This window comes from Drosophila biarmipes, chromosome X (genome assembly GCF_025231255.1).
Source record: "Drosophila biarmipes strain raj3 chromosome X, RU_DBia_V1.1, whole genome shotgun sequence".
NCBI lineage: Eukaryota > Metazoa > Arthropoda > Insecta > Diptera > Drosophilidae > Drosophila > Drosophila biarmipes.
Genome location: NC_066611.1, coordinates 15,902,898 through 15,917,210, shown reverse-complemented (window position 1 = coordinate 15,917,210; position 14,313 = coordinate 15,902,898). Strand labels below are relative to the sequence as shown.

General features: G+C 44.6%; 1 protein-coding gene across 1 annotated transcript; it reads right to left on the bottom strand.

Moving 5' to 3' along the window:
• Nucleotides 1–4,776: 4,776 nt before the first annotated feature.
• Nucleotides 4,777–8,544, bottom strand: LOC108022028 (alpha-protein kinase 1). The gene has a single exon (XM_017090874.3). It carries the CDS (start codon nucleotides 8,004–8,006, stop codon nucleotides 5,829–5,831), a length of 2,178 nt encoding a protein of 725 aa, XP_016946363.3. The 5' UTR covers nucleotides 8,007–8,544; the 3' UTR covers nucleotides 4,777–5,828.
• Nucleotides 8,545–14,313: the final 5,769 nt, after the last annotated feature.

The window sequence follows — 14,313 nt, the reverse complement described above, 5'->3', positions numbered from 1 at the left end:
TTTAAATTATAGTTAAAAAAATTAATAATAATTTGATGTAAGCTTTTTTACAGATCTATAAAAATCTGTATAGAAAAGTTCGAAAACCTCGACTCTATATACTTTTTTACCTAAGGGATTAATAGATTATAACAGATCTTTAAATTATGCTTAAAAAATAGATAAAAAAGGTTAATAGGTAATAATATGTGTTTAAATATGGTAAGAAATATTCTTCAAGAACATCATAATTTGCTAGATCTGTCGAAATTTTTTTTAAAATTATAGATTAAAAAGTTCGAGAACCTCTCCTACATATATTCCAGAATAGATCGTTAGATCTTTAAACTTATTGTTTATCTTCCATCTTCATCGATCAACCCACATTAGATACTTTTAATTTTTAGTTATATAGATTATAACTTATCTTTAAACTATGGTCAAAATTGAAGAACAATTTGATCTGTTTTTTATTGATTTGATTATTAAAATCTGTGTTGAAAAGATCGAGAAACTCCAGGACGGATCGGTAGATCACTCAACCGCCGTGTTCATCGATCAACCTCCTTTGGATACTTCTAAGCCGCCGGAAACTGGTCAAGCCCTGCACCCAGAAAATGTAAAGAACCCCAGGGCGAGGTTATCAGTTTCGGTCGCCATTTATCCGCCTGTCAAGATAGCGCCTGGAACGGAAAACTGGGTCTGGACTGGCAGAGCCATATCTTCCCCCGATTGCTATATGTTTGCCCTGCCGGCGGGCGGACCTTGCACAATATGTTTTTGGCCAACCCCGAAATCGGCGATCTTCGGCGAGCCTGCTCCATTTGAAGAGCCCCCATCTGACACTGTCAGCGGAACATTGTCCTGGTCTATAATTAGGTAACGCTCTTGCGGCACTCGAGAATGATTTATTCGATTGTTATTTGTATCGTTTGTCTGGGCACGTTTGCCCCGGCTGGTCCGAAAATAAACTGCAAATCTGATAAAAAGCCGGGCCAAATTAAAATCAATTTTGGTATGAGTTATTAGCGCAAATCGTATGGGTGGGTGGTAGAGGGGCCTCTGAGTTATTTGTTAGGACAGCAAGGGGTTAGCACTATCGGGCGTCTGATGGATCCGCCGAACTGGTCCCGCAACATTGATGGATCCCTTGGCCAGTTGCTCTGATCGATCAGGGATCTAAGGCTTCTCGGGTGCTTAAGTGGTGTTATTATTAAAAAAAAAAGTGTCTTACTAGGCTAAGTATTTTATAAGGTTTGATGGTTCCCCACAAATGGTTTCAAATTAAAATCATTTTAATACAATACGACCTATTATAAGTTCTTATAACCCTTACTATATCACTAGAAAAATTTTCCATATATCAAATGGGTGTTTTCTTATATTTAGGAAATGATAACTTCCCTTAACAGTGTGGTTTTTAATAAAGTTTACATCATGTTGTATGTATTACGACCTATTATATCTTCTATCTTGTAATATCAAGACTTACATTTTCACCAGAAAAATCCTTTTTTAAATTATCTTTTAATATGTTTTAATTTATATTGTTCTTATATTTTCTTATGCTTAGTTATTATTTATTTATTATATATTTTATTCATAATCTGGCAATTGGCTTATTCTATTACATTGCTCATTCAAGACTTTCTTTATCCCTTTCTTTCAATCTCTTCCGAGTTATATTTATTCTATATATTTTCTTATGTTTCCCCTTGATAACTTCACTTTATTATCTTGCAATTTCTCGATTCTTATTTAGTAACCTTTAGATCATGTCATTTTGGTACCCGACAAAGCAAAAGATATGCCCCACCGATCGGTACAGTTCGGAACCGAAAGAATTCATATAAGAGATTATGTCACGACTGTCGATCGGATCGCGCGAGATCCCTTCCCTTGATTACAACATCGGACAGTGCGCAAAACTCGCTTGATCAATAACAAGCTACATAAGATCGCACATATAGATACAGATACATATCTGGCAGAGACGGTCGCCATCTGCAAAGCACTCGAGACTCGGGTCTCGGGACTCAGGTGAATTCTATCTGCCTTCCTCCCTTTATTTACTTTGTAAAATTTGGCTGGCTGCAGATCACAAAATATATATTTTCCCTGTTACGTCCGAGCGATCGAAATTTGTCACGTGGCATTAAAGGCAGCAACAAAAAGCGCACATTTCTGGGAAGGTGGGAAAAAAGGCGAGCAAAAGTTTACACGGCAACGCGGTTCGAAGAAAGCAACACGAAAATAAATCGAAATTTAGCAATCATCTGCGGTGCGGAGGAGCGACTGGGTGCCTCCATCCACCCACCTCTTGGGAGGGACTTCCAATCTCTAGAAACCTAGACTCCCTCCCTTTTCCACTGTTCCGTTTCTGGAAGAAAGGAACTGAGCTTTACTCTGTGTTCCTTTCCTACAGTTCCTCTTGAAGTGTTCCAGTCTTACCCATTTTCTCTATCCATATCTCTTCTGTTTCCCGATCTTACCCCTAAAGTTTCCTATTTCTTTCAGTCTGTATTACTTTCCTGTACTGTTTCCTTTTCTCTGTCCCTCTACCTCATTATCTTTCCAAGTCCCCAAATTCCATTTCCTTTACAATTATTTCCTGTTCCATTCCCATTATCATATGCTAAGCTTCCTCTTACTTTTTTGGTTCCTTTGGACTTATAAAAACCCTTCCAATTCCATTTCGATGTTTCATTTCGCTGTTTCTACTTGTTTTGGAGTAGTCGATCTTTAGGGTCCTACTGAACCCATCTCCCCGTTCTCATTCCCTCCGTTCCTTGCCCTTTTATCTTTGCCTCTCCCCTATTTTAAGTTGACTACGTGGGAACGATCACCTGAACGATCAAATCGCATAGATGCCAACAGTTCCGATCGCGCAGCCCCATCTATCCCTACCCTTTTCTGCACTTAAAGAAATTTAGGATCCCCATTAAAATATTTGCCTTTTCTTTAATATTTTTAAGGAGTGTTTTTAAAGATAGTTTGAGATAATACCTATAGGCTCATCATTCTACCTATATACCATCATATTATGCCCTCAGGGCAAGGTTCTTGAGGATGGAACCCCTTATCAGAGAAATGATTTCATATACTACCTGAAGGTTGTTCAATGAGCTCTGGAAGTATTCACATCATGCTTGGCGATGATGATTTTTGGTGCCGTGTATGACTAGGGTATCCCATGGGGTCTGCGGTCGCTTTGTCCGTCCGTTTTGTCCGCAAATGTCGCAAAAATTCTTTGGCAGCCAACGGTGGGATTTGCCTTCTTGCTCCGCAGAAGGGAAAGCGCGTCAAGTGAAAAACAATGAGTATGCCGCCCTGTCTCGAGAACCGATCCCCAATCCGATCCGATCCGATACGATACGATGCGATAGCTGGCGGCGGTGGCGGTTGCGGTGGTGCTGAGGCTGATGCTGAGGCTGATGCTGAGGCTGATGCTGATGCCTGATGCCCGCTGCTGATGTGGACGTGGATCGCGGTGGTGCTGACTGCTGCGGCTCGGGGCTCGTGATTGGCGCACACATTGGCAAACGAGAGCACTTTATTTTTAAACGTTTTAAAAATACGATCATTATAGAATTTGCGGCTTAGTCATACCCCGCCGTCGAAATGTGCCAGGCGAATTTGACCAGAAACCGTGGGGCTTGGGGAGGGCGGTGGGTGGTCCGTGGCTGGGGCTCGGGCTGCGGGGGGGCGTGGCTCCCAAAGCCCTAAGCTATGCCCCGACTGAGTGACTGACTCGTGGACCGACAGCCCGTGAGTTGTCGCAATGGGGCACGCAAATAACGCACACATTTGAATGGCACATTCGTATGATCGCCGAGATCAAACGGCGATCGGTTCTATAAATGGGGCCTTAACCTCACACAGTCAGCCAAGAATCAGCGAGCCGAAAGCAGGGAGATGTTTCTAGAATCTAGATTACGCTAATTGATTAGGGGTATTTGGAAAATATACGAGAAGTAGCCGAAAAGCTTTGAAGTTTAATGTCAGTGCCGAATCCTTTTAGGTAGATTTTTAAACATTTTAATGCCTTGAAATACCTCTTTAATTCCAAGATCTTCATGGTATTATATATTCCACAGTATTCAAATACCAGATCCTAAAGAATTTCCGTTTTTTCAAGCATTATAAATGTGCAATCCGTAGTCCTTAAGGTAGATTTCTTTTGAGGGTACTCAACATTTTAAAACCAGCCCCTTCTAGATTTCCATAGTATTATAGTTTCCCTGGTATTAAAATACCAGATCCTAAAGAAATTCCGTTCTTCAAGCAATCCTTAGTTCTTCAAAGTTTATTTCATTCAACATTTTAAGATATTGCAATTCGATTCCTCTTTTAACTCCTAGATACTCATAGTATTATATTTTCCATAGTATCAAAATACCAGATCCTCAAGAATTCCCGTTTTTCAAGCATAACCACTCTGCAATCCGTAGTCCTTTAAGCTAGATTTCTTTTGGACAACATTTTAAAACCAGAAGGGCCTGATTTCCAAAGAATTATATTTTCCATAGTATTAAAATACCAGATCCTGAAGAAGTTCCGTTTTTTAAGCATAATCCATCTGCAATCCTTAGTTCTTCAAAGTAGATTTCTTGTGAGGGTACGCAACATCTTAAGATTTTGCAATTCGATTCCTCTTTTAACTCCTAGATTTCCATAGTATTAAAATACCAGATCCTCAAGAATTCCCGTTTTTCAAGCATATCTTCTGATCCAAACGAAATACGATCATGCCTCGATTCGAAACCCCACCCAAATGCAGTGATAAAACCAGTTCAATTTAAAGTTTTTTAGTTTTCTGTTGTTAATTTAATCAATTCGTTTTGTTGCTGATTTCTTGTTGCTGTTGTTTATGGTCACACAATTATTGTTGCTGCTGTCAAATGTTATATATAAAAATACTGATTTTTATATATGTGTATATATAGGTATATATCTCTCTATGTATATGCGCTCTCTAAAGCAGGCTCATCAACGAGTTCCCTTGGCAATGAAAAAAAAACGTTATCCTCTTGCTTGTATATAAATATATTGTATATATGTATATTGTATATAATTAGAATTAACTTTTAGATGTAACCCTTAGAAGTACGTTTAATTTCTTGCTCTCTCTTGCGTTTGTAAATATATATATGTAAGTATATATAGCTATATATATTCATTAAGCTTCAGTTTTCAACAATTTTATTAGAATTTTGTTTTGTTGTTTGTTCATATCACAAGAATTTTCAATTTTCAATTTCCAAATAAAAGTGTGTGTGTGTGTGTATTGTAAAGGTGTGTTTTTGTTTCGTATTTAAAGCTTTACTCTTAACAATTTTCTCAGTTTTTCCAGTTGCATTTTTCACATATTTTCCTCTCCTCCCCCCCAAACACGCTCCCCCTCTAAATGTACCTTTGAAATTCTTAAGCAAATCCAAATGTTTCCCTTAGATTTGTACACAACTATTTACACATGCTATGTAATTACGAAAAAAAAAAGAAAAATATCCAAACTTAAGCTTAATTTGTTCTTAATAGGTAACCAAAAAAAAAGAGGATTAAACCTAGGATTGGGGCTTTTTTTTGCTGATATGCTTGGAAGATATATGTTTGCGCTTAGGTGTACCATTTGTTTTTGTGTGTTTAAGGTAAGTCGTTAGGTGGTAGGGCTAGCTAGACAAAAAAAACCATTACGAGCTTAAATATGGCTTAGGGAACTAAAAGGCCAGGCCCAGTGACTGCCGTTGTAACATCCGATTGGTGGGGTTGCTGCTTCCTCAGTTGCTTAGTTGCTACTCCGTGTTGCGTGTCGCGTGTTGCGTGTTGCGCGCGTGTCTGTGTGTGTGTTCTTAGGCCACCAGGGTCAGGTTCGTGGGCGAGGGATCCGCCACCAGGATGAGGGGTCGGCCGACGGACGCAGCGGTCCTCGTCAGCGACTCCTGGTCCAGCCAGCGCTGCAGGTGCTGCTGGTGTTGCAGGTGGTGTTGCTGCTGCTGCTGCTGCTGCTGTTGCTGCTGCAAGTACATCAGATTGTCGTTGTAGACGGCGTGCAGCTGGAGATTGAGGCTGTAGCTGCTGCCGCTGTCGCTGTAGGTGGAGGAGCTGCTCTCGTAGCCGGAAACGGGCGATCCCTTGGGGCAGCAGAAGCCGGTGGGCGAGAGGGCGGGCGCCGAGAAGGGGCTGAGGGGCGTGGCGGCTTTGCTATCCTGAAACTGCTGATGAGGACTCCCGCCGACGGGAAATGTCTGCTGCTGCTGTTGCTGCTGCTGCTGCTGCTGCTGCAGCACGTTCGTGGGGCACTGAAAGCTGGCCGTGGAGCTGCCGGGCGACAGGCAGCCACCGGGATACGGATGATTGCTCCAGATGATGGGCTCCCGCTGCTCGCTGATCACCGCTGGCTTCTTCTTGTGGCGCCTCTGCTTCTTGTCGCCCGCCTCCTTCGAGTCCACCTCGTCGTCGTCCGCATCGCGGTACTCATCATCGTCGTGCTGCTGCTGCTCCTCCTCCTCCTCCTCGCCAGCCCCCTCGTCCAGATCCTCCGGCTCGCGCTCCTCCTCCTCATCTGCGTCCAGCAAATAAGGCTTGAACAGCTTGACCTGCTTGGAGGGCAGCTTGTGCTCCTCGGGCTGCTCCGTCTCCACGTCCACCTCCACCTCCACATCCTCGTTCTCCGGCTCCAGCTCTGCGTCGGGCTCCCTCTTGATCACCTCCTCCAGCTTGCTCATCTTGTCCGGCTGCACGGGATGGCTGACGACCTTGCGCTTGCGGAAGCTGAGATCCACCCCCGAGGGATCCTTCTCGCTCAGCTGCATTTGACGGCGGGCGGAGGAGCCGAGGGAGAGGTCCATGGGCGCCGGGGTGGCCACCGCCTCCAGACGGCTCTCCAGATAGCCGTGGTGATGGTGGTGGTAGGCATAGGGCATGTGTGGAATGTGGCTGGCTGAGGCGGACGCGGAGGATACGGGGGATCCGCTCAGGATTGGCACTTGAATTGGCACTTGGTTGCTGTTGCAGTTGCTGCTGTGGCTGTGGCTGTTGCTGCTGCTGTTGCAGCTGCTGTTGTTGCTGCTGCTGCTGTTGCTGCTGGCGGGGATGGCGGCTGGCGCGGGATTGCCATTGCTGGTGGCCATGGCGGCGGCCACCACAGCGGCTATCTTGGCCGCCGAGAGGACGCCCGGCGATCCCTGACTGCTGCCATTGGAGGCAATAGTTGCTGTTGGCTCTGGCTGCTGCTGCTGCTGCTGTAGCTGCAACTGCTCCTGTTGCTGCTGCTGCTCCTGCTGTTGCAAGTGCTGCTGCTGATGCTGCTGCTGCTGCTGTTGCTGCTGCTCCTTCTGGTGCTGCTGCAGCTGGGGATGCATTGCCACCGGGACATGCAAGTGCGGATGGGCGGCCAGGGGGTGTGGCACCATGCCATTGGCGGCCAGCAGATGATGGGCGGCATGGTGGTGGGCCGCTGCCGCCGCTGCCGCTGCTGCTGCCGCCGCCGCTGCCGCCGCATGATGGTGATGGGCGGCATGGTGATGGGCCCCATGAAGGGGATGATGATGCCCCACCGCCGCGGCGGCGGCAGCGGCATGATGGTGATGCAACTGGTGCACCAGCGGATGGCTCAGCTGGTGGAACACCTTGACCGCCGGTGTGGGCGAGACCGATTGCTGCGGGAGTAGTTGCTGCTGCTGCTGCTGCTGCTGCTGCTGTTGCTGCTGCTGTTGCTGCTGCTGCTGGTTGTTGGCCACCGAGGAGCGCAGATTGGACTCGCATTGCAGCCACTTCTGAATTTGCCGGCGGTGAATGTTGTATTTCCGGGCCGTGGCCCGCTGGTTGCCCTTGCAATCGTTGTCGTTCCTGTACGACTCCAGCACCTGCAGCTTGAAGTGGGGCGTAAAGATGCGGCGACTGCCCATCTTGGGGCTGCCCGAGGAGGTGCCATTGCTGCCGTTGCCGGTGGCGCTCTCCGCCGAATCCTTGGGCCGCTTGAAGTTCAGGGCTCCCGAGCCGTTCAACTGCTCGCTGCTGCTATCCATGGTGATTTTGGGGGGTGGGGGTGGGTTCTATGGGGCTCCCTTTTGCGGCGATCTCTGGGATACGAGTGCGAATGCGACTCTTTTTGGGGCAGCCGACAAAGAGAAGAGTGCGTGCGTCTTGTGGCTAGAGTTTTAGGTGCTTTTGTTGTAGCTGTTGTTGCTACTGGCGTGCGACGCTTGCGCTTTCATAACTCGCGATCTGGCAGCTCTGTCCCCAAAGCAGCGACGTCGACTGCGACTCACACACACTCTGGCACTCGCGCGCACACACAGATACTTTTGGAGTTTATATTATAGAATCGAAAAGCACTTTTCAAATCCGTTTGGAACATGTATTTGGATCGGGCGTAAGAGGCACAGTTAAAAAAATAACGTTTGTGGTCGCTGCTGCTGCTGTTTTTTACTCTGCTCGCTTTTTTGTATCTTTTGTATTTCGTTGGCTACTACTTCGTACGTTTTGCTACGCTCTTCTCATAACTCTCGCGCTTGCGATCCGCACGGCAAGGAATCCAAAACACAATTGTTCTGCCCTCGGCGTTCTAGTTCGAAGATACGTTCTAGACTGCCACTGCCCCGCTCTCTGCCGCCGTCGCTGCCGGCGCCGCCGTCGACTGCGCGCGCCAGTTCACTCGCTAAGCGGCGCACACAGACGTAAAATGCCTGCCTGTCTGCTGCCGCCGCTGTTGTTGTTTCTGCTTTTCTCGCCGCTCTGCCTTCGTGTGGGTGTTCGGCTCGTGTGCGTGCACGGGGCACGAGAGCACAACGAACGAACGAGGCAGAGCGTAAGCGGGAGAGCGAGGCAGAGAGAGAGAGAGAGAGAGAGCGCGCAGCCCAGCGGCGCAACAACAACAGGAACAACACAACGCATGGCGCTGAGGCATTGAGCATTGCAGACAAACTGACGACAATCGTGTCGCGAGGTGTCTGCGCTTGCATGTGTGCGTGGCGTATGCGAGGGCCAGTGCAGGTGCGAGCGGGATGGCCACACACCCGTTCCTTCGCCGTGTTGCTGCTGCTGCTGCTGTTGTTGTTGCTCCGCTGTGTGTGCACGGTGGGACCGAATGGACACCAGGGGACGGAACAGCAACCCATTCCCGTTCCCCCCGAACAACGCCCCCCTGCCCCTGCGGAGCCACTGCCACAGTCACCCGACGACTGACTAACTGACAAACACCGCCGACGGCACAGTGGGGCAATGATAACAAATATTGTTAAGCATCATGGGTTTGAATCTTAAATATATTTTGGCAAAATAAGCACATGTGGTATAGTTAGTTATCTCGATAACAAGTTTATGGCATGGTTAAAAATAATAATAATTTATTTGATTATGATAATAAATATTGCTAAGTATAATAGGTTTGAAGCTTAACTATTTTTTGAAAAGAAAATCATAAGTGTTAAAGTTAGTTATCTAGAAAAAAAGTGTATGACTTGGTTATAAAGCTATATTTTTTTTAATACATTTTACGGGCTTTTTTTATACAGGTTAAAAACAAGCTTAGTGCGAACTATTTTTTTTTAAATATTATTATTTCTTTTTTTAAATATTATTATTTCTTCCAGCTTTAAATTCTCTATTCCCTTTCCTTTCAGATGATATTATATGCAAAGCGTTTTGAAAAAAGTAAGCTAAATTATATAAGAAAACCATTTTTAACGAAATTGACTGCCTGATATCTGAAAATAAACTTAAGCCAATTATATTAATTTTAAACAGAAAAAACAAAAAGAGTAAGCACACAATTAAAAAGTGTGTACAAATCTATAGATATTATTCAAAACTGAATAAAATATAATTATAAGTGTGGCATCATTTCCCAAATTTGTTGCAATAAATATTTATTTTAAAAATGTAATTCAAGCTAGCTTTAACTATTAAAAAAGTAATTATTTAAGTCACAGCCCCGTCGCCGACAGCTTTTTGCCCCACTGTGCTGCGACTTTCGTTAGCGGCTGCGGTTGCTGTTGCCGTGTTGCGTTGTTGTTGCCAGCGTTGTTTCTGGCTGCGCTACAAATTCGCTGGCTCTGCCAGTTGCTCACATAGATACGCGGACACGAAGGCACCCCTTGAGTAATGTGAGTGTGCGCCAGAGTCGTGGCTGCCAGACATTCTGGCACTGCCACTCCACCCGCCCCCCTTTCCCTACCCCGCCGCCAGTCCCACACTCCTTTTGAGCCCCCGCCCCCCGCCAAAACACACACAAACACACACTCACCGAACTCACGCGACGCAACAGATCGCCGAACGAACTTGTTGAGCGCCGCTCTCTCGCTGGGCACCGCTCTCTCGCTCTCCCTTGAATCAACTGTTGAATGCACTGCTGCATTTTTTATATTTCACACAAACACACACACAAAGAGCGGTTTCCAACTATCTTGGTTTTGTTTTTTACTCGTTGTTATGGCCGTGGGTGCATATATACCATACATTTATATAGATATATATATGGATGGCTATGGCTTATTTCTGTCGACGTTGTCGCCGTTCTGTCTAAGCCTAAAAAATAGAAATACAAAAGAATGGCATAAAGGGCATGCAATAAGTGCAACTAAGAACGAGAGAGCCTCTCCGCACTTGTTGCAAATGACAAACGAAAATGCTGCCTCTTCTTCGCCAGCCTCTTCTTCTTCCCCTTCATTTTGTTCTCCTGCTTCGGCAAAATCTGGAATTCATGAATGAAACACGCACACACACGCCGACACCTCGCTCTCTTTCGCTATTTGCATGCGCCTGTGGTTGTGTGTGTTTTTGTCGCCGACAGTGGGCTGCTTAGCTTGCGTGTGTATGCAAATTTATGAAAATAAAAAATAAATAAAAAACATAAAACAAATCGAATGTATATGGTGTTGTTGTTGAGCATCAATTTGCGCGTGCGATATGGTAAGATCGAGTGCGACAGAGACGGGCGGCGACGGACCTTTGAGTCACCTAGCTCTCCAAAAGTAAAACAACACAAAAACCCATGATAGATCTCTGGGGTCCAGATTCCCACGTCGCTGCTGCCCCGCCCCACTGTGCCCAAGCCAGAGGCCCCCTCCCCACCGCCACTGCACCCACGAATAAAAAACCGACGACGGACTGTCTGGAAAGATCAAGGAAGCGGGAAAGGGATGGCAAGACAAGATGGAGCCTGCGAAGCGCCTGCACACGAAAAAAACGACAAGAGTTGGGAAAAATACAAAAAAAAATATTGATGCACTGACAGAAAATTATAAGCCTTGCTATTGGGCTAAGGAAAGATTTAAATAAATTGAAATGCAAAAAAATGTTCACATAGAACTATATGAAAAAAATTGTATTAAAAAAATATATCAAAGAATCCTAACACTTAAAAAAAAAGTATTCCCATATAAACATAGTTACAAATAAATGAAAGTAATTACTTTTAAATAAACATTTTAAAAAATAAACCTTAAATACAAGCTAAATAAATTTCCAAATGACAAAAATGTGGAAGAAACGCGAACAAAAATAAAAAACCCTTTTTAAAAAGGCGAGAGAAATACATTTTTGAATTGCATTTCCAAGTAAAGCGGCCACAAACAACCCAAAAATATGCCGAAAAAACGCACACAGAACCAAAAATTCAACCGACAAAAAAGTTCAAAAGCAACACACACACACACACACTGGCACATAAAAATCAAAAGAATTCCACTTTTTTTATTTAGACCCCGTCGGCTTCTAAATCGATTTATCAAAAACAAAACAAAAAAGAAGCGGAAAAGACGAAGGCAAAGAGATAAAAATTGAATATAAAAAGGTAACGTAAAAATCGAAGAAACCCATACACACATACACCCGAACCCGTGAATTGATTAAAAAGTTGAGAAAAAAAGAGGTATAAAAAGTTGGGAAAGGGAAAGGGCGCGGCAGCCGCTGGAAAAGGAGGAGAACGACGTGCTGGGGCACTTATGATCTCCAATCTGGCGGAGAAGGAGGCGAGGGAAGACGGGGCGAAGGAAGAGGCGGAGAGCCTCAAGTTGCTTTTTTCCAACGACGCTGCCGCCGCGCTGTCTGCGTTTGAATAAGCCCACACAAACAAACGGAGACAGAGCGACACCGGGAGAGAAGAAAGACGGGGCCGAAGACTGGAGAATCGCAAGATGGAGCCCCGAGAAGAAGAAACACAAATGCCAGGATACGCCAAATCTACCGAAGAAGAATAGCAGCCAAAAGTGAACCCATCAATACAGGAGAATCATTTGGTGCTTTGGAAGACGTTCTTCTGATTTCTTTCCAGGAGATATTTGGAGTATCAATTGTACAATACTAAACCAAATCTTCCCAAATCTTACCGAAGAAGAATAGCAGCCAAAAGTGAACCCATCAATACAGAAGAATCATATGATGCTTCAGCAAGACGTTCTTCTGATTCCTTTCCAGGATATCTTTGGAGAATCAATATTACGCTATAAGGATACGCTCGGAAATGTATGATACTAAACCAAATCTTCCCAAAGAACCTGAAAAAGAAACCATTACCCATATCAATCCATAAGTTATACAACTTTTAGTGATGAGATTTTCGAACCTACACAGATCCTAAGATTTGTATAGAACACCTATGTATGTTTCATTGGCAGAACGACCACCATCCATAAGAAAATTTTAAGAATTATAAGAAGAAACAACAGGAAATTCCTTAACTATGAAGGCAGGCGCGCTCATTTAGCCTATGACTAAACCCCAAGAGAACTGAAACATAGGTACATATATAAATGAGCCTTATCAGGCGATAAGATCAAACAAAGGCGATTCAAGTGCCAAGTTCTATTTGTCGGCCAATAAAAGTCGATTCTGTAAACAGTTTTCGACGGAATGGGGTTCGAGCAATTACAAAGTGCACTATATGGTGTCATGCACAATCTGAATCGTGAATATACTCCTCCTAAATATATAGAAAACGCACACACATGTGTGTGCTATGTGCGCCCGCACACTCATATCGCCACTATCTATCTGAACACGTAGTGCCCCGGGTTATCGGCTGGGGGCCCCTGCTGCAATCTCTTCGCCACTGACCACTCCGGTATCTTTATGGGGCTCTGGGGTACGTCACCCCTCGAATAAGCCCTATTCGCTTGCGCCCCCCCACCGATCCACGTGGGTCGATCACGTTTCGGGCGGCGAACAAAAACTAGATCCAGGAAAACACGGTGCGAGCGGTGAATTATATCAGCTGAAGGCCTAAATGATATAGTACGTATGAATAGGCATTACAAAGTGCAGGTTCCACTCTTATTTTAGCACCGATACGCCAAGCGATCTCGACTAAATCACGTCTCTGGCACACTCTAGATTAATTCATATCAAACTGTTAATGGATCGTCAAAGTGCTGTTAAAGTGTTTTCTTATGGAGAGTGCATAATTATGCGATCTTATATTTTGAGCTACACATAGAGATAGAATCGTATTGATACTAGAAGATTCGTCTTCTTCTCAGGGCGTTTTGTATTTTCTAGGTTAAGTTCCTTTCTTCATCAAGCAAATCTTTAAAGAAATCAAAGCGCTGTTAAAGTGTTTTCATACATAATTATGCGATCTTATATTTTGAGCTCCACATAGAGATATAAAATCTTATTAATACTAGAAGATTAGTCTTTCTATCAAGGAGTTTGGGATTTTCTAGGTCAAGAGCCTTTCTTCAACAAGCAAATCTTTAATGAAACCAAAGTGCTGTAAAAGTGTTTTCTTATAGAGAGTGCATAATTATGCAATCTTATATTTAAAGCTTCACTTGGAGATATAATCGTAGAGGATTCGTTTTCTTCTCAAGGAGTTTGGGATTTTCTAGGTTAACTTCCTTTCTTCAACAAGTAAATCTTCAGTTTAATTAAGACGAGTCCACAGCTTATGCTCCCCGAATGATTTTCTTTCGAATGACGCCTGCCTTTTCCGATTTTCCGGTTCATTATTTGCCGGGCTACTGGGAATGTGTGAAATATCCATTTTTAGCTCCTCTCGAACCTTTTCTTCCCGTTCTTCGGGCCCTGGTGTTTGCCCAATCTTAACGACTTCCAATGGCAGCATTAAGGATCGTTCGCTGCACGATCGTTTCTACTTGGTTCCCCAACCATACCACCGCCCCACACCCCAGCCTCCTCTTCCGATTTCCAATTCCCGATTCTCGATTCTCGAAGAATCGACTCGCAAGTCCGATTCCAGGTAACTACGAACCGAAGCGAACTCAGGCGCCTAATGGATAGTTCTTCTCGGAAAAGAAAGCGGCCTGCCAAAGCTGCGAGCCAAAAAGCCAGCGTCATGGTAAAGTAACGTTGTCGTCGTCCCATCCCCAGTGT

What these genes read in the sequence shown, in the direction of transcription:
- LOC108022028 (XM_017090874.3), bottom strand. Translation starts at nt 8,006, where the DNA reads ATGGATAGCAGCAGCGAGCAGTTGAACGGCTCGGGAGCCCTGAACTTC.